Genomic DNA, 19,824 nt, shown 5'->3' with positions numbered 1-19,824 from the left:
ATAGTTCCCCCCCCTCTCCTGCACGCAGACTGCTCCCATAGTTCCCCCTCTCCTGCACGCAGACTGCTCCCCATAGTTCCCCCCTCTCCTGCACGCAGACTGCTCCCCATAGTTCCCCCCTCTCCTGCACGCAGACTGCTCCCATAGTCCCCCCTCTCCTGCACGCAGACTGCTCCCCATAGTTCCCCCCCCTCTCCTGCACGCAGACTGCTCCCCATAGTTCCCCCCCTCTCCTGCACGCAGACTGCTCCCCATAGTTCCCCCCTCTCCTGCACGCAGACTGCTCCCATAGTTCCCCCTCTCCTGCACGCAGACTGCTCCCCATAGTTCCCCCCTCTCCTGCACGCAGACTGCTCCCATAGTCCCCCCTCTCCTGCACGCAGACTGCTCCCATAGTCCCCCCTCTCCTGTACGCAGACTGCTCCCCATAGTTACCCCCCCACTGCACTCAGAGTCAGACTGAGCCCCACTGTAACCCCCTCCCTTCCCCGCTTAGACCCCGCCCCCAGCTCAAGATGCTTCCGGTATCCTCTTCAGCAAGCCCCTCCCCTTCCAGTCCGCTCACGTGACCGCTGACGTCACACCCCTTCCAGGTTAGCATCTCCCGTGGTTGATGGGAGTGAGGAGACATGGCGGCTGAGCCGACTAAAGCGGAGATCCAAGCCCTGTTCAAGCGACTGCGGGCGGCTCCCACTAACAAGGTGAGGTCGGGGACTGGTATCCAGCAGGGGGCGCTGTGTGACTACAACTCCCAGCACGTCCTGCCGGTGCCTTTCTGAGCCTTGTAGTTCCACAGCAGGGAATCCAGTGTCCTTCCATCGCTGTCATGTCCACAGGAGGAGTCAGAGGCTCCTTTATCATTGCCCTCAGTGGTCACCCAGCTTTCCCAGGCCCCAGCACTGCCCAGTGATAAGAGGAGGCCTCTCTATAGTAGAAGCCATATTGGTGGTCACTCAGCTTTCCCAGGAACAGATATTACTAAGAAATCAGCGAATACAATATTTAAAGGGATTGTCCTATTTTGCATAAGAACGCTGGGGGCCCCACATCTCATGAGGAGGGGCCCGCATGACTGCTGCTCCTTTCAGACGTTGTTGTGATGAGATCAGGCGCTTCCCATTGGAGCCTGTGGATAGGGGATGAGTGGTCTTCATGGGACAACAACCTCTTTAAGGGGAGGTCTGCGATGAGGTGACCCCATTAAGCGCCTGTTCCCACACTTGACGTGTCTCCTATATACTGGAAGTGTGGTAAATAACTGATTGCTGGGGGCCACATCCCAGGGACCCAACCGGCGACCAGAATGGGGGTCCAGAGCAGTTCCAGTGGAGGAGTCCTGCACCCCCGAGGGTCCATGGGGCTGATGAACGCTGTGCCCTGCTGTCTCCATCAGGACCCCTATAATAGTTATCAGCGGGGCCCCCAACAATCAGACATGGGAAATCTCTCTTAAAGGGAATGTGAAAAGTCTAAATCTTATCCCCTCTCCCTTCATAGGAAATAATTGTCTGATCGGTGGGGGTCGGACCCTCACAGGTGACAAAAATGGTTTTCCTGGGTCCTTCTCCCGTAGGAATGGAGCGGTGGCAGAGCAGGCACTTACACGGCCTCCATATATACCCCTATGGGACAGCCAGGGGTAACTGAATGGAGCAGCAGTGGCCCCAGGGCCCCAGATCTCATGATCGGTGGTGACCCTGTGGTCAGACCCCCACCAATCAGACACTTCTCTCCTGTGCCCAGCTCTTGGGTCTAGTCATTCTATGTAGTGCGGCCGCAGTAAGGAGAATGATGAGAGTTGTAATAATGATCCGTAAGGACAACTCATCTGTGTCTGGCTGAGGTAGGTGCACTGCTCATCCCCTCCCCCTCCTGGTAGGACGTGTCACACAAAAGCTCCTATTGATTACAATGGTCTCCAGGAAAGAATTGGAGTGGACCCCTGGAACAGATGAAGATAAGATGAGGGAGGAACAGGAGGGGGGAAATATGGGGAGCAGACTGTGTGCAGGAGAGGGGGAACTATGGGGAGCAGACTGTGTGCAGGAGAGGGGGGAACTATGGGGAGCAGACTGTGTGCAGGAGAGGGGGGAACTATGGGGAGCAGACTTTGTGCAGGAGAGGGGGGAACTATGGGGAGCAGACTTTGTGCAGGAGAGGGGGGAAATATGGGGAGCAGACTGTGCAGGAGAGGGGGGAAATATGGGGAGCAGACTGCGTGCAGGAGAGGGGGGAAATATGGGGAGCAGACTGCGTGCAGGAGAGGGGGGAACTATGGGGAGGAGTCTGCGTGCAGGAGAGGGGGGAATATGGGGAGGAGTCTGCGTGCAGGAGAGGGGGGAATATGGGGAGGAGTCTGCGTGCAGGAGAGGGGGGAATATGGGGAGCAGTCTGCGTGCAGGAGAGGGGGGAATATGGGGAGCAGTCTGCGTGCAGGAGAGGGGGGAATATGGGGAGCAGTCTGCGTGCAGGAGAGGGGAATATGGGGAGCAGACTGTGTGCAGGAGAGGGGGGGGGGGAACTATGGGGAGCAGTCTGTGTGCAGGAGAGGGGGGAATATGGGGAGGAGTCTGCGTGCAGGAGAGGGGGGAATATGGGGAGCAGTCTGCGTGCAGGAGAGGGGGGAATATGGGGAGCAGTCTGCGTGCAGGAGAGGGGGGAATATGGGGAGCAGTCTGCGTGCAGGAGAGGGGAATATGGGGAGCAGACTGTGTGCAGGAGAGGGGGGGGGAACTATGGGGAGCAGTCTGTGTGCAGGAGAGGGGGGGAATATGGGGAGCAGACTGTGTGCAGGAGAGGGGGGGATTTGGGGAGCAGACTGTGTGCAGGAGAGGGGGGATTTGGGGAGCAGACTGTGTGCAGGAGAGGGGGGGAATATGGGGAGCAGACTGCGTGCAGGAGAGGGGGGGAATATGGGGAGCAGTCTGCGTGCAGGAGAGGGGGGGAATATGGGGAGCAGTCTGCGTGCAGGAGAGGGGGGAAATATGGGGAGCAGACTGCAGGAGAGGGGGGAAATATGGGGAGCAGACTGCGTGCAGGAGAGGGGGGAAATATGGGGAGCAGACTTTGTGCAGGAGGGGGGGAAATATGGGGAGCAGACTTTGTGCAGGAGAGGGGGGAACTATGGGGAGCAGTCTGCGTGCAGGAGAGGGGGGAATATGGGGAGCAGTCTGCGTGCAGGAGAGGGGGGAATATGGGGAGCAGACTGTGTGCAGGAGAGGGGGGAACTATGGGGAGCAGTCTGCGTGCAGGAGAGGGGGGGAACTATGGGGAGCAGTCTGTGTGCAGGAGAGGGGGGGAATATGGGGAGCAGACTGTGTGCAGGAGAGGGGGGGAATATGGGGAGCAGACTGCGTGCGGAAGAGGGGGGGAAATATGGGGAGCAGACTGCGTGCAGGAGAGGGGGGAAATATGGGGAGCAGACTGCGTGCAGGAGAGGGGGAAATATGGGGAGCAGACTGCGTGCAGGAGAGGGGGAAATATGGGGATCAGACTGCGTGCAGGAGAGGGGGGGAATATGGGGAGCAGACTGCGTGCAGGAGAGGGGGGAATATGGGGAGCAGACTGCATGCAGGAGAGGGGGGGGGGAATATGGGGAGCAGACTGTGTGCGGAAGAAGGGGGGAAATATGGGGAGCAGACTGCGTGCAGGAGAGGGGGGAAATATGGGGATCAGACTGCGTGCAGGAGAGGGGGGAAATATGGGGATCAGACTGCGTGCAGGAGAGGGGGGAAATATGGGGATCAGACTGCGTGCAGGAGAGGGGGGAACTATGGGGGGCAGACTGCATGCAGGAGAGGGGGAAATATGGGGATCAGACTGCGTGCAGAAGAGGGGGAAATATGGGGAGCAGACTGCGTGCAGGAGAGGGGGGAACTATGGGGAGCAGTCTGCGTGCAGGAGAGGGGGGGATATGGGGAGCAGTCTGCGTGCAGGAGAGGGGGGGATATGGGGAGCAGACTGCACCGTGTGAATAGATGCTTAGGGTTGATCTTCATTGCTGCTCTCCTGTTCCCATAAGTCTCCTGAAAGACCAGTTGTGTTTGGAGACTTATTAGCAATGCTCCATGGGAAAATAATGGGCAAAGAGGTATCTCCCAGGGGAAGAGAACCATCTCGCTAGCGCCACCTTGAGGAAGTGAATGCCTATGAGCCAAACTCTGACTTAACAAACCTTGGGATGTGACGAGGGATATTTGGCTTGGCTATTTGACAGAGGGAGCTTCTTCCAAAAGGTGGCGCTAGCGACATGGTTCTTTTTACCTGGGTGATAACCCTTTGCATAAGGCTGCATTCGCATGAACGTGTGACGGCCCTGCCCGCGTTGCACCCCGCATCGCAGTGCGGACCCTTCAACTTCAATGCATTTGCGAGATGTGGCCTGAGCCACGGACCTAGAAGCACACATTTTTGAGGGCTTCCGGGTCATTGCCTCCATAATCGGTGGCGCCTTTACACTGCGCCGATTATCATGAATGAGCGTTCCCAAGTTGTTGTTTTTTGTTTGTTTTTCAATAATTGGCCCCGTTCTTGGCTCATGTAAAAAGGGCTTTTCAGACAGCCCCCGATCAGACACTTATCACCTATCCACAGGGATGGGGAGAGGTTCTTCTAATGCAGGGATCAGCAACCTTCGGCACTGCAGATGTTGTGATACTACGACTCCCAGCATGCTCTATTCACTCCTTTGGGAGTTCTGAAAACAGCCAAGGAGGTGTGCATGCTGGGAGTCGTAGTTTCACCACAGCTGAAGTGCCGAAGGTTGCTGATCCCTGTTCTAATGGGACATCCCCTTTAATGAGGTCGGAGTGTTCCGCTCGGTCGTGTTCACATTGTCGGGCACCAGCATAGACTGTAGCGTTGTCGTGTTCCTCACTGCAACGATTCATCAACTTTCCATTAGAAGGTGATGACAAGCGCTTTGCTTTTCCATGATACTTCGCTCTCCTCCGTGCAGTGGACGCCGCTGCTCCCACATTAACCCTTTCACTCTCTTTTAGTCCTGTTTTGACTGTGGAGCCAAGAATCCCAGCTGGGCCAGTATTCCCTATGGAGTGTTTCTATGCATCGACTGCTCGGGCATCCACCGCTCTCTGGGCGTCCACCTCAGCTTCATCAGGTAAGTCCCTACACTGCTAAAGGGGGACCCAAGCGTTGACAGTCCTAAAGGGGGGGGGGGTGATGGGAAAGTCTACAATACACATTAGTCCATGCAATGGAATAAAAAGATTAACCCTTTCAGCCCTGGAGGATTTTCCATTTTTGCATATTTTTTTTTTGTTTCTTTACTCTCTTCCTTTCCCAGATTCATAACTTATTTTTTCCGGTCACATAACCGTACGAGGGCTGGAATTTTGTGGGACAAGTTGCAGCACCATTTAATATTGCTTATGTTGTAGTGGAAAGCCATGGAGTGGAATTTGGAAGAAAAAAATAACACGTTTCAATAGTTTTATGGGTTTTTCTTTTTATGACGTTCCCTATGTGGTAAAATTCCTCGGGTCGGTACGATTACAGCAAATTGCCCTTTTAGGTTTTTTTTTCATTACAGAATAAATACTTCTATATTTTAATAGTTCGGGCGGTGATGCCTGTGATGACCATTTTTTTTTATTGTTTAATTATGGGGACATGGGGGTGACTTGAACCTTTATATTTTAAAATCTTTATTTTTTACTTTGTTTCACCCTTTGTGACCTATAAGAACCAACTATTAGATTGCTTCTCCCTTACATTGCAATGCATTTTCTTGCTGTGTTTTTATGGCGCCCTTCGACCTGCAGGCCACCAGAGGAGCGACAATATCGTGGGTTTCTTCAGAGAGACCCGTGCTATCGCAGACAACGAACGGCGGCCCCCCGATCGCTGCGCAGGGGAGCTGTTCAGGCCCTGGGAGCGATGAGTCGCCTTAGATACCATGGTTACATTTGACCACGGCATCTGAGGGGTTAAATGTCTACGACTGGTGTGATCACCGGTCGCAAACATTAGCCCCTGTTTAAAACAGCAGAAACCCCCAAAGCTATGCATGTGCATGCGATTGGGTTCCATCTTTAAAGACCCGACTTCCGCCGTACATGTACGGTGGAGGTCGGGATGGGGTTAAGCAATATGGAGGTCGCGCCCTCGCTAAGTGGCGGGTGTTGGCATATCCTAGCACAGGGATCAGCAACCTCTGGCACTCCAGCTGTTGTCAAACTACGACTCCCAGCATGCTCCATTCACTTCTCTGGGAGTCCTGAGAACAGCCAAGGAGCTGTGCATGCTGGGAGTTGTAGTTTCACCACAGCTGGAGTGCCGAAGGTTGCTGATCCCTGTCCTAGAGCCATCGCAGAGGCTAGGACTGGGCTGCTCCTCGGTCTTAGCGCTAATCATTGTGTCCTTGTCAGGTCTACTGAACTGGATTCCAACTGGAGCTGGTTTCAGCTGAGATGTATGCAAGTGGGAGGCAATGCCAACGCTGTGAGTATCGTTAGTTTCAGGTGACCCATATCTCACCAGTTATTCTCTCCTTCTGTTCTGCAAAAGGTCATGTTCTTGTTTTTTTTTGCAGAACGCCTTCTTCCGCCATCATGGCTGCACCACCAATGACACCAACGCCAAGTACAACAGCCGTAGCGCTCAGATGTACCGAGAGAAGATTAGGCAGCTGGCCAGCTCCGCCATGTCTAAGCATGGCACCGATGTGAGTGCTCATAAAGGGACATTATGCTGAAGTATCCCGTTAAAGTGTTCCTCTAGCTGCTGAAAATTTCTGAGGTGTTCCTCCATGCGCTGCGACCTCCACCAAAGGCTCGGATGATGGGGTTCTGGTTCTCTTTAGAGCTCTGTACCCCTGCTGTGTTGGCCTTCACCGCTAAAATCTTGTGGCAGAGCAGGACTGAGGGGGTACGGGGCCCCCATTCTCTTGATCCTGTGGATAGGGGATGGCTTTTACCAACTAAAATACCCCTTTAAGTGGGATTTTTATTTATTTAATTTTTTTACATTTTGTCCCTTCTTTTTCCAGCTTTGGGTAGAGGGGATGAATTGTCCTCTTGCAAACTCTCCGGAGAAGAAGGATTCCGACTTCTTTGCTGAACTGACCCAGGTATGCCGTGTATGAAGGACAGTTATCTGTATACGCTGGAGGCGGTCCGCTTCGGTTTGCTGAACAGGCTTTCACGGGGATGTGATCCACTGACGCACTGTAACTCTCCTTTGTATCTTCTAGTCCTCCAACTCCTGGGAGACAACACCAGTCCTAGAACAAGTGCCAGAGACCATCCAGCCAGCGACAAGACAGCCAACCAGTGCCCCCGGCAGCGCTGAACCCCAATGTGAGTGTTTCCTCGTCCAGTGACGGCTGATATTCTCCATTGCTCCCATTCAGCGCTGACCAGTTTCTTCTTGCAGGCGCTGAGTCAGGTCCCAGTGTTGATAATCTGAGCACATCACCCAAAGCTACAGTAGGTAGGCAATTCAGTTATTTTCCGTCAGTGCTTACTTTCTGGGGAGACTGCACCCCAAAGCATAACTGTTAAGTACGAGGACATTTTGTGCGCTCACTGCTCGTCGGTCGAGCACGCATACTGCAGCAGCATTCAAAGTCTGTCTGGTTCTCTAAACGTTCCTTCCATTTAACTAGACTTTGTATGGAGCGGCAGCGCACACACCGCTCCGTACGGAGTCCCTACTCTGGTCCAGCAGAATGGAGGAATGGTGTGGCCTCCTGCATGTATGGATTTATCTTGTTAGTGGGAAGACCCCCCCCCCCCCCCCCCCCTTTACAAGGGTTTTCCAGGAATTAGAAAAAAATGTCTGCTTAGTTCCAAAAACAGCCGTCCATGGGTTCTGTGTCCTATTGCAGCTCAGCACCATTGAAGCAAAAGAAGACGAGCTGCAAAACCATATACAACCTCTGGACGGGGGTAGGGCTGTTTTTGGAAGAAAGCATCCATATTTTTCCAATACCGGACAACCCTTTTTAACCCCTTCAGGACCCTGCCATTTTTCACCTTAAGGCCTCATGCACACCACCGTTTTTCGTGTCTGCATCCGAGCCGCAAAGGATGCGGCTCGGATGCATCACTTCACTGGGGCCGCAAAGGATGCGGACAGCACTCCGTGGGCTGTCCGCATCCGTTGCTCCGTTCCGAGGCCCCGCCCAAAAAAATATGGCATGTCCTATTCTTGTCCGTTTTGTGGACAAGAATAGGCACGTCTACAATGCGGTTTGCGTACCGCAAAAAAACGTCACGGTCGCGTGCATGAGGCCTTAGGACCAGTCCATTTTTTGCAAATCTACATGTGTCACTTTATGTGGTGCTAACTTCAAAACGCTTTTACTTATCCAGGCCATTCTGAGATTTTTCTCATCCCATATTGTACTTCATGACAGTGGCAAATTTGAATCAAAAGATTTAATTTTTATCTATTAAAAAAATAAATACCAAATTTACCAAAAATTTGGAAAAATTTGCAATTTTCTAAATTACAATTGTTCTGCTTTTAAAACAGATAGTGATACCTCCTAAAATAGTTATTACTGTACATTTCCCATATGTCTACTTCATGTTTGGATCATTTTTTATATTACATTTTCTTTTTTTGGGGACGTTAGAAGGCTTAGAAGTTTAGAAGCAAATCTTTAAAAAAAATTCTTAAGAAAATTTCCAAAGCCCAATTTTTAAGGACCAGGTCAGGTCTGAAGTCCCTTTGTGGGCCTTACATAATAGAAACCACCCATAATTGGCCCCATTTTAGAAACTACACCCCTCAAGGTAGTCAAAACTGATTTTACAAACTTTGTTAACCCTTTAGGTGTTCCACAAAAATTGAAGGAAAATGTAGATTACATTTTAGAATTTCACTTTTTGGGCAGATTTTCCATTTTAATCCATTTTTTTTTTTCCGCTAACAAAGCAAGGGTTAACAGCCAAACAAAACTCAATATTTATTACCCCGATTCTGTAATTACAGAAACACCCCATATGTGGTTGTAAACTGCTGTACGGGCACACAGCAGGGCGCAGAAGGAAAGGAGCGCCATGTGGTTTTTGGAGGGCAGATTTCACTGGGATAATTTTTAGATGCCATGTCCCATTTGAAGCCCCCCTGATGCACCCCTAGAGTAGAAACTCCAAAAAAGTGACCCCATTTTAGAAACTACAGGATAAGGTGCCAGTTTTGTTGGTACTATTAGGGTACATATGATTTTTGGTTGCTCTATCTTACACTTTTTGTGAGGTAAGGTAACAGAAAATAGCTGTTTTGGCACAGTTTTTAGTTTTTTACAGTGTTCAGGTTAGATCATGTGCTATTTTTATAGAGCAGGTTGTTAGACATGACAATATCAAATATGATATTTTGGTTATTTGTTTCAGTTTTACATAATAAAGCATATTCTAAAAGCCATAGTTGATTGGTACTATTGGGGGGCATGCGCCTTTTTGATCACTTGGTGTTGCACTTTTTGTGATGTAAGGTGATAAAAAAGATTGTTTTAGCACAGTTTTAATTTTTTCTACAGCGTTCAGGTGAGTGAGTGGATCATGTGATATTTTCATAGAGCCGGTCTTTACCGACGCGGCAATACCCAATATGTCTGGGTTTCTTTTCTTTTTATTATGAAAAACACTTTTTTTACTTTTCATTTTTGTCCCACTCTGGGACTTCAACTTCTGGGGTCTGATCCCCTCTGCAATGTATTACAATGCATCCTGTATTGTAATGAATTACCGTACATGTCAGCTTTTATGCTGACAGCCTGCCTGTGAGACCAAGCCTAAGGGCTGAATCTCACAGGCTTCCATAGAAGTCAGAAAGCTGTCAGTGACTGCTGGGTCCGTGCTGCTGATCGGGCAGGCGCAGCTCCTGCACCCGCCCGATCAGTCAGTCATACATGTACAGCGGGGGTCCATAAGGGGTTAAGTAGAATTGATGGATGGAGAGAGGTGGTCCTATCGCCTTTTAAGAATTAACTCAACTTTCCATATAGATTGTATCTATAGATACAGGTCCTTCTCAAAAAATTAGCATATTGTGATAAAGTTCATTATTTTCTGTAATGTACTGATAAACATTAGACTTTCATATATTTTATATTCATTACACACAACTGAAGTAGTTCGAGCCTTTTATTGTTTTAATATTGATGATTTTGGCATACAGCTCATGAAAACCCAAATTTCCTATCTAAAAAAATTTGCATATTTCATCCGAACAATAAAAGAAGTGTTTTTAATACAAAAAAAGTCAACCTTCAAATAATTATGTTCAGTTATGCACTCAATACTTGGTCGGGAATCCTTTTGCAGAAATGACTGCTTCAATGCGGCGTGGCATGGAGGCAATCAGCCTGTGGCACTGCTGAGGTGTTATGGAGGCCCAGGATGCTTCGATAGCGGCCTTAAAGGGGTTGTCCGGGTTCAGAGCTGAACCCGGACATACCCTTATTTTCACCCCGGCAGCCCTCCTGAGCCTGGCATCGGAGCATCTCATGCTCCGATGCGCTCCCGTGCCCTGCGCTAGATCGCGCAGGGCACAGGTTCTTGTGTTTTCAATAACACACTGCCGGGCGGTAACTTCCGCCCAGCAGTGTGTTCGGTGACGTCACCGGCTCTGAGGGGCGGGCTTTAGCTCTGCCCTAGCCGTTTTACTGGCTAGGGAAGAGCCAAATCCCGCCCATCAGTGCCGGTGACGTCACCGGGGCTGCCTGTCAGCCCCATAGAGAGCACGGTACTGTCACCGGAACTCAGAAAAATGCCTTTGCCCTGCGCGATGTAGCGCAGGGCAAAGGAGAGCATCGGAGCATGAACTGCTCCGATGCTCATGTCAGGGGGGCTGCCGGGGTGAAAATGGAGGGATGTCCAGGTTCAGCTCTGAACCTGGACAACCCCTTTAAGCTCATCTAGAGTGTTGGGTCTTGCGTCTCTCAACTTTCTCTTCCCAATATCCCACAGATTCTCTGTGGGGTTCAGGTCAGGAGAGTTGGCAGGCCAATTGAGCACAGTAATACCATGGTCAGTAAACCATTTACCAGTGGTTTTGGCGCTGTGAGCAGGTGCCAGGTCGTGCTGAAAAATGAACTCTTCATCTCCATTAAGCTTTTCAGCAGATGGAAGCATGAAGTGCTCCAAAATCGCCTGATAGCTAGCTGCATTGACCCTGCCCTTGGTAAAACACAGTGGACCAACACCAGCAGCTGACATGGCACCCCAGACCATCACTGACTGTGGGTACTTGACACTGGACTTCAGGCATTTTGGCATTTCCCTCTTCCCCAGTCTTCCTCCAGACTCTGGCACCTTGATTTCCGAATGACATGCAACAGTCCAGTGCTGCTTCTCTGTAGCCCAGGTCAGGCGCTTCTGCCGCTGTTTCTGGGGAATGCGGCACCTGTAGCCCATTTCCTGCACACGCCTGTACACGGGGGCTCTGGATGTTTCTACTCCAGACTCAGTCCACTGCTTCCGCAGGTCCCCCAAGGTCTGGAATCGGTCCTTCTCCACAATCTTCCTCAGGGTCCGGTCACCTCTTCTCGTTGTGCAGCGTTTTCTGCCACACTTTTTCCTTCCCACAGACTTCCCACTGAGGGGCCTTGATACAGCACTCTGGGAACAGCCTATTCCTTCAGAAATGTCTTTCTGTGTCTTACCCTCTTGCTTGAGGGTGTCAATGATGGCCTTCTGGACAGCAGTCAGGTCGGCAGTCTTACCCATGATTGCGGTTTTGAGAAATGAACCAGGCTGGGAGTTTTTAAAAGCCTCAGGAATCTTTTGCAGGTGTTTAGAGTTAATTAGTTGATTCAGATGATTAGGTTAATAGCTCGTTTAGAGAACCTTTTCATGATATGCTAATTTTTTGAGATAGGAAATTTGGGTTTTCATGAGCTGTATGCCAAAATCATCAATATTAAAACAATAAAAGGCTTGAACTACTTCAGTTGTGTGTAATGAATCTAAAATATATGAAAGTCTAATGTTTATCAGTACATTACAGAAAATAATGAACTTTATCACAATATGCTAATTTTTTTAGAAGGACCTGTACATGTGACTTTAATACTGCAGCGTGATATTCATAGTTCTTTTGGTTATCATGGGAAACAGTCAGCATGCTTGTTGCAGCAATGGTAAGTTTTTCCTATGCAGATGATAGAGCCTGTTTTAAGGACAGAGCTTCAGGCATGGAGCCAACAAGGAACGATGGAAACGTTGCATCTTGCGTGTGGATGAAACAGGTTTTCAGTTTAATGGTGTCCAGCATCCCCTGCGGCGGGGAGGTGACTGCTCCGTCTTCCACAGTTTGCGCAGACTCTCCGCGTGTTCAGTATGTCCACTGAATTGTCGTACATGTTCCTCTCTCCCTCAGATCTGGCCATGTGCCTCTCTGTTCAGGAGCCATCCCCCAGCACAGGTGACCAGATGGTGACTGGCGCTGGCTACTGTGTGCTTGGCATGTAGCGTGCTCCCATGGAGGTGTCTGAGTGCAGACTGTGCTCTTACCCTCTGGCTTCACATTGGTGACTTTGCCGCTGCGATACTTGGTGTACTTGATTTCCGTAAATTCTAGCCGCCCTTAGTGACAATGAGCCGTTGCATTCCTGTCGCTGGTGCAGAGCTGCCCGTGTCTGCCCATCTTGCTGGATACCTCGCTGTGGACTTGTTCCGGGTCCAGCGGTTACTAACCATATCTAATGCCTGGCATGGGGTTCACTGCTGTGCTCTGCCACCTGTTCACTAACCCCCCAAGCCCATGTATTTTGCAGCTTTTTTTTACCATTTTTGCCTGCTTTCTTGTAGAGGTGAAACCATCGCTCATCGGAAAGAAGAAACCTGCAGCGGCCAAGAAAGGCGTAAGTACCACAAGGGGGTGCGGGTATGTAACATGGTGGCATGGTCCTCACACCTTCCTTTTTTACAGCTTGGGGCTAAGAAGGGCCTTGGTGCCCAAAAAGTGAGCAGCCAAAGTTTTAGTGAGATTGAGAAGAAGGCGCAGGTGGCAGAGAAGCTGAGGGAGCAGCAGGCGGCAGAGCTCAGGAAGGAAGCAGAAGAGTCGCTGTGAGTATTTTTGTGTAGCCTGTCCTCTGCCTGTATGTGCGGGTCTGTGCGCTTCCCCGGCTCACCCTGATCCTCTGTCTAGAGTCTCCTCCATGAGGCTGGCTTACCAAGAGCTCCAGATAGATCGCAAGAAGGAGGAGAAGAGGCTGCAGACCCTGGAGGGAAAGAAGAGAGAGCAGGCTGAGCGCCTGGGCATGGGCCTGGCCTCCCGCAGGTACGTGTGCCCCTTGTACTGTACCAGCGTATGGACATTTACTGCAATCGGTTCTGTCAATGCCTCGCCGCTTTCAAGATCTCTGGTTACAGTCAATGAACAAATATTCTTATTTAGAGTTCAATCAGACCCGTCCATTCAGTCTCAAGTGTCTGTTTTAGCAAATACATGTCCTTCCCATGAAATAACAATTATTTTTTTTTTGTTTCTTTGCTATTCCTCCTGGAAATGTATGGACACCTAGACAACTGAGCCTTACCATTCCCTTCGTCAGGAGGGTGTATCCTACACAGTCTGGACACAAAATGCTGGTGAGGAGAATGGTAACGCCGAGTTAGTTGGTCATTTATTTATACATTTCCTGGAGATATAACAGAGGAACAGCAAAGTGCAGAAAATAGGGCCTCACAATTGGGAAATATTCCTTTCTATTTTATGTATGACTAGATTGCTTATTCTTAACTTTTTGCTTGCTTCTCTCCAGCTCCGTCTCGCACTCTGTTCTGTCAGAAATGCACGTAATTGAACAAGAAACGCCCGTGGCTACTAAATCCTCCCGTTCCCAGCTTGACCTCATGGAGGACTCCAGCTTCACCTCTGGGCCTCCCAAGTATGTGACAGTTAAGTTTCTATTGTAGCCATTTATGTGATCGCTGCACGTAATGAAGGATGGATTGTTCCTATCTCTCTCGTTAGATATAAGGATAACCCATTCTCACTGGGGGAAGGTTTTAGCCCACGATGGGAAACAGAAGTGTCAACGTGGGGCTCTACAGATAAGGCCGAGGAAGAGCGAGAGGTCACCATCTCCAGTATTCAGCCAGCACGAGATCGGTGAGTTACCGTCCTTTTCTGTCAGCTGACATTAAAGGGAAGCTGTCAGTACAGGTATTGCAGCTCAAGACCCATTTATTCAATGGGGCTGAACAGCGACTAGGCCACATGACCAAAGAACGTGACATCACATGGCCTAGGAACAGGCTGCGCAATTCATGCAGTGCCGGCCTCTTTTAACAGCTGCTCGACGGGGGTCCCGGGTGTCAGATCCCCACCAATCTGATATTGATGACCTATCCTATCATCAGTATAAATCCCCGGATAACCCCTTTAAAGTCTGATTGGTGTCGGACACCACCGATGCTAAGAATGAGAGTGCCCATCGCCATTTTAGCAGAAAATGATCCATATATGAACAGGCCACGAGTTTGTTATGGAGAAAACCTATGGAATGGCGATTGCATTCCATTCATGAATAAGGAGCGGCATGTACACATTAAAGAAGACCCTTCACCGCTCCTGACGTCTGTTTTAATAGCTTCATGCATTCCCCATGTAATAACAATTCTGGAGCATCTATTCTTATTGCTCTATGTTGTACCATTTCTCTGTTATTTCTACTAGAAGTTATGATTGAATTGCTAGCAGTCTGCAGTAAGGGTACAGAGGGGTGTAACCAGTTGGGGGGGGGGGGGTACCTGCCCAGTCTGACTCTATACACTCAGTGCTGCCATTTTCAGACTGGTTACCTCCCTCTGTACCCTTACTGCAGACTGCTAGCAATTATTTATAACTTCTAGGAATAGTAGTAATAGAGGAATGGCACAACATACAGACATAAGAACAGAGGCTCCAGAATAGTTAGTACATGGGGAATGCATGAAGCTAATACAACAGACATGTCAGGAGCGGTGAAAGGTCCTCTTTAATACTATAGATTAATATTGATTTATTGTAATGTCTTAGTATTTCCCAGTGTAAAGTTTATTGCTCAGCAGCATTGAGATATAAGGAGATTAGACTGAAAAAACTCTGTTTTTGACTTCCCTGAAGCCCAGATCTTCCTGCGAAGTTGCTCGTACACTCAGCTGGTGGTTAAATGCTGTTTTGGCCGACGGCTATTCCTCTCGACTCCCCACAAATGCATGAAGTTATAGAGATTCACAACTTTGAAGGATACTTAATTTATTAATGGCATCTTGTTTCTACCACAGGCCTGCAAATAGGAGAAAGCCAGAGAGCACCCCGGCTCCAGAGTCCAGTGAGGCACGCATGAAGTTTGCCAGTGCGAAAGCAATCTCCTCAGACATGTTCTTTGGGAGAGAGCAAGATGCCGAGGTACGGTCTCTGCCCAAGAGGGAATTGTGTCTTTGCACTTGAAGTCAGGGTCCGCAACCTTCGGCACTTCAGCTGTTGTGAAACCACAATTTCCAGCATGCGCCCTTCATTTCTATGAAAGTTCTGAGACAAACAGAGGAAGTATGCATGCTGGGAGGTTGCGTACCCTTGTCCTATAGAGTTGTGCTTTCTACCTTTTGCACATGCACGCTAGAATGGGTCAGTCATCAATCCCCTACCGCCGACATATGTATATACTGCAGCCATAGACATGTGATATCTGTCAGTCTATGGTCGCCAGCTCTGACTCTCCGTGTGTGATGGGCTTCCCCTGGATCGCTCCCACTCTCCCAACGCACACCGCTTGGTTCCCAGGACATTGTTCCTGGCTAGTGCTGAGCGAAGCGAGCTTTGGATTATACATCCGAAGTCGCTTCATTCAGATTAATACTGTACAGAGATCCGTCTCCGTACAGTATTAAAATGTATGGGCTCCAATGACCCGAAGTGCCGTAAGTTATTCGCAAAGTCGCGCGTGACTTGGTTGAATAACTTCCGTAGCTGAAAAACCACTTTCAAATGTGAAACCGAACTCTGCTTCGGTTCTGAGGCACTTTCAAAATCAACTACCGAAGTTATTCAACCACGTCACGCGCGACTTCGCAAATAACTTACTTCGGCTCATCGGAGCCCATACATTTTAATACTGTACGGAGACTGATCTCCATACGGTATTAATCCGAAGTGCCTTCGGATGTAGCATCCGACGCTCGCTTCGCTCAACACTATTCCTGGCCTATGTATGTGCAATAAGAACAGGGACTGATATAAGTGATGACCGTCTACAGCAGGGATGCCCAACGTGCGGCCCTCCAGCTGTTGCAAAACTCCCAGTATGTCTGGACAGCCTACAGCTATTAGGGCATGCTGGGGGTTGTAGTTTTGTAACAGCTGGAGGGTCGCAGGTTGAGCCTCCACCGGTCTACAGTATATACCATTTTTATAGTGTTTTGATTGCAGTATTGACTTTGAGTGAGTTGATCATTTAATTGGCTGTATTTTTCCTTCACTCTCATCTTTCACATTCTGCACAAAGCCCCATTTCTCCCCCAGGACATTGGTTCATTGGTGTGGAACTCACCGGTCTCGTGTCCTTGCATGCACTGCCTCTGACCGTCTCCCCCCTTGCCTTCCTTTATATATCAGCATTTGCTCTGCATGGCTGCACCAATGTTCTCTCAACTGTAACTCATTCCGTAACCTTTTTAGCTGCCACCAGACAGGCGCATTTATTAGGCAGTGACAGATTTATGACCGTCTTTCACCTCACAGTCTGTATACAAAGTGGGGAAACTAGGTTAAAGCTTTAGGGTGTGTGATGAGGAAACCAATAGGGCTTATGAAGCAGAGGGAGATCTGTTCAGCTGTTGCCCATGTACCCTCAAGCACGCATAGAGACCATAAAGGTGTTGTCCAGGACTTGAGTAGTGTTGAGCGAACTTGTGCTTTAAGTTCGGCGTCTAAAATTTGGGTTATCAAAGAATCGCGTTATGGTCCGTGGTAGCGGAATCCATAACGCGATTCTTCGATAACCCGAACTTTAGACGCCGAACTTAAAACATAAGTTCGCTCAACACTATTGCTGAGCTATTCACAGGCTAGGACATTAGTATCTGATCGTTGGGGGTCCGCCTCCCAGCACCCCTGATGATGACGACCTGTTTGAAGTCCATTGGTCACACGGCCGTTCTGCAACTCAGTCCAATTGATATGATTGGGATTGAGCTGCAATACCAAGCATAGCCACTTGTCCACGTGCTGTGGCCTCTTCCAGCAGCTAATTGATGGGGTGCTGGGAGTCAGATATTGATGACCTATCCTTAATGTAGATCATCCGTATTTAAGTCTCGGAACCCCCCTTTAAACGTATTCTCCTGCTGTCTCAGAGAATGAATGGAGCAGTAGCATGCATGCATGCTCGTCTGCTTCTCCATTCATACAGGGTGACACAGGACTGCCACCAATCTTACATTTACTGCCTGTTCTGTGAATAGAGGCTGATTTTAATTCTTGAGATCCATTTAATTGCTAGCTCATAAATCTGTACAGGGAATGTAGTCCTATCTGAACAAGACCGTAGTACAGCATTGCTTGGTGCAGTAAGCAAGTTAGTCCACTAGGTGGTGGTATTTTATTGCAGGTTCTGATGTATGGTTAGGGTAGAAAATCTTAGAGGTCCAATGGGCATATGGCTACTCTTTGGGCTAATATTAGCTGTATGCCAATAACTTTTAGACGAGTAGAATACTAGCACTGCAGATAAAAATAAAAAGGAAAAATACTCAGTGTTAACTGTATGAACTATTTTCTAAGTTAAAGGATTATTCCAATTGGAACAAAGATTCCAGTAGACGTGGGATAACAGTTAAAGGGGTTGTCCAATTATAAAAATGCCCCGGGCCCCTCCTATAGATCATACTTACCCCACTCCCCAGCACCCGTGTCACTCAGGATCCTTGCGTGGCTGCTGCTGCATCTCCCGTTGCGTGGATCAAAACATCCGTTGACGGGGGGTGACCCGCCTCCCTCGCATCATGACCGTGCAGGGATCCGGAGTGATGCAGGTGCCGGGGAGTGGGGTAAGTATGGTCAATAGACAGGGCGGGGCGTTTTTAGAATTGGATAACCCCTTTAAATTGGTGGAGGTTCGACCACTACAACTGTCAACGATCATGAGAATGGGGGAGACTGGAACACTTGTTCTAACCAAAATACTCCAGTTTAAAGGGGGTTTCCACTTTGGATAACACCTTTGTGTTAGAAATCTTCCCCGATAAGGATAGGATATATTTTTGCTGAGACCCCAGTAATCATCAGCAAGTGTTCAATTTGCTGCAGCACCGCCTGGAGACGGGGGATGGACTGCCCATGTAATGTACAGATGTCTCGGGTCCTCCAGCGTGAGACGCTGTTTGTAGCCGACCTCTGCTCTAGCTAATGGTTGAGGGCCCTGAACGATGCATATGATATAAGCGTTCATTCTGATCACAGTATGAAGCCAGATCCCGCCTGCAGCAGCTGTCCTCCAGTACTTCCATCAGCTCAGCCGATCTCTTTGGAGATTCTGATTCAGTAAATCCAGGAGGTAAGTGTTCTTCCCTTCTTGTAGTTTCTCTTTCCTTATAATTCTCCCTTAGGCCTCTTGAACACGACCGTATGTATCTTGCGGTCCGCAAAAAATACAGATGACATCCGTGTGCATTCCGTATTTTGCGGCTGGCCCCTAATAGAACAGTGCTATCCTTGTCCTATTATTTGTCTGCATTACGGACATGTTCTATTTTTTTTCGGAAAGGAAATACAGACATACGGAAATGGAATGCACACGGAGTAACTTACGTTTGTTTTTTTTGCGGACCCATTAAAGTGAATGGTTCCACATATGGTCCGCAAAAAAAAAAAAACTGACACGGAAAAAAAACACATTCGTGTGCAAGAGGCCTTATTCTTGGACGTATAGTGATCAGGTTCTGCATCTGTCCCCAGCTGGGGTTTCTCTGGGCAATGTGATCCCGTCTGCTGACATCACCCACTTTAAGCAGGGAGTAAAATCTGTTGCAGGCAAGATGGCAGTGCTGGCCAACGGCGTAATGAACTCTCTACAGGTACCAGATGTATTGAATGGATTGATTCATTCCGCCTATGCCTCCATTGTGTTTCCTATTTACCCAGTCCGCTTTTCTTTCTTTCCCACAGGATCGATATAGCTCCTATTAACTAATCGGGAAAGAAGAGGTCGGATCCTTCTGTAGCAATTTCCCATGTTACCTATATATAGGGGCGAGGGAAATGGAGGGGTCAGAAAGGGAGGGATTGACCTGCATCCCTCCAGCTGCTGGCAAATGCCCCTTTATAGAAAATGACCGCTTCAGTATTCCTCTAACACCGCGTCCACTACCGGAGCATTTCTCACCCCACTTGCCCATCAGCTGCTGCTGCTCCCGCTGCAATGGACGCCCAGAGACTGTGCGCTTTTAACCGGTGTGTTAGTGTCAGATGACTTTACGGGGGGCTGTCTGTATAGCATGTTATGACTGCGTTGTAGGCAGGGTGAGGAGGTGTCATGGAGGATACAAAGCCCCCCATTCTAGGGAATAACTGTTACTGTCTGGAGGACGAGACTATCATGTCCTGTATTAATCCGTGTGACTATTGTGGTTTTACTGTTTTAATCCTTTGCAAGTTCGGGGCGTTACTAGGACATGAGGGTCGTTCACACTGTCCCTGCATGGCGGGGGAGCCTCCAGAGACAGGCTGCATGAGTATTTATTTTGCTGTCTCTTGGCGCACAGTTGCAAGGCTGGGTGTGCAAATTGTACTTTGAACCCCATGCCTCTCCGAATATTATTACAGTGTTGACCAGGAAAAGTGAATAAAGATACTGAGGCACGA

At 49.1% G+C, this 19,824-nt stretch overlaps 1 protein-coding gene across 2 annotated transcripts; it reads left to right on the top strand.

Annotated features, from left to right (window-relative positions):
* Window positions 1–565: 565 nt before the first annotated feature.
* ARFGAP2 (ADP ribosylation factor GTPase activating protein 2) lies at window positions 566–19,824 on the top strand. Of its 2 annotated transcripts, XM_044270614.1 has the most exons (17): window positions 566–701; window positions 5,001–5,119; window positions 6,390–6,462; window positions 6,554–6,685; window positions 7,010–7,090; window positions 7,214–7,319; window positions 7,396–7,452; window positions 12,355–12,399; window positions 12,786–12,838; window positions 12,907–13,043; window positions 13,126–13,257; window positions 13,742–13,867; window positions 13,954–14,091; window positions 15,249–15,372; window positions 18,424–18,517; window positions 18,919–19,037; window positions 19,129–19,824. In XM_044270614.1, the coding sequence occupies exons 1-17, from the start codon at window positions 630–632 to the stop codon at window positions 19,147–19,149; spliced, it is 1,629 nt and encodes a 542-aa protein (XP_044126549.1). In that variant the 5' UTR covers window positions 566–629; the 3' UTR covers window positions 19,150–19,824. The 2 variants fall into 2 exon arrangements, with proteins under 2 accessions (XP_044126549.1, XP_044126550.1); XM_044270615.1 differs by lacking the exon at window positions 12,355–12,399.

The sequence above is a fragment of the Bufo gargarizans genome, chromosome 10 (assembly GCF_014858855.1).
Source record: "Bufo gargarizans isolate SCDJY-AF-19 chromosome 10, ASM1485885v1, whole genome shotgun sequence".
Taxonomy (NCBI): domain Eukaryota; kingdom Metazoa; phylum Chordata; class Amphibia; order Anura; family Bufonidae; genus Bufo; species Bufo gargarizans.
This window is presented reverse-complemented; position numbering and strand designations above follow the sequence as displayed.

Bases quoted from the DNA above. Each gene is read 5' to 3' on its own strand.
- ARFGAP2 (XM_044270614.1), top strand. From the start codon at position 630: ATGGCGGCTGAGCCGACTAAAGCGGAGATCCAAGCCCTGTTCAAGCGA. The intron at 7,453-12,354 runs GTAGGCAATTCA...TCTCTCCCTCAG, and splicing joins ATCACCCAAAGCTACAGTAG to ATCTGGCCATGTGCCTCTCT. The intron at 12,400-12,785 runs GTGACCAGATGG...GCTTTCTTGTAG, and splicing joins GGAGCCATCCCCCAGCACAG to AGGTGAAACCATCGCTCATC.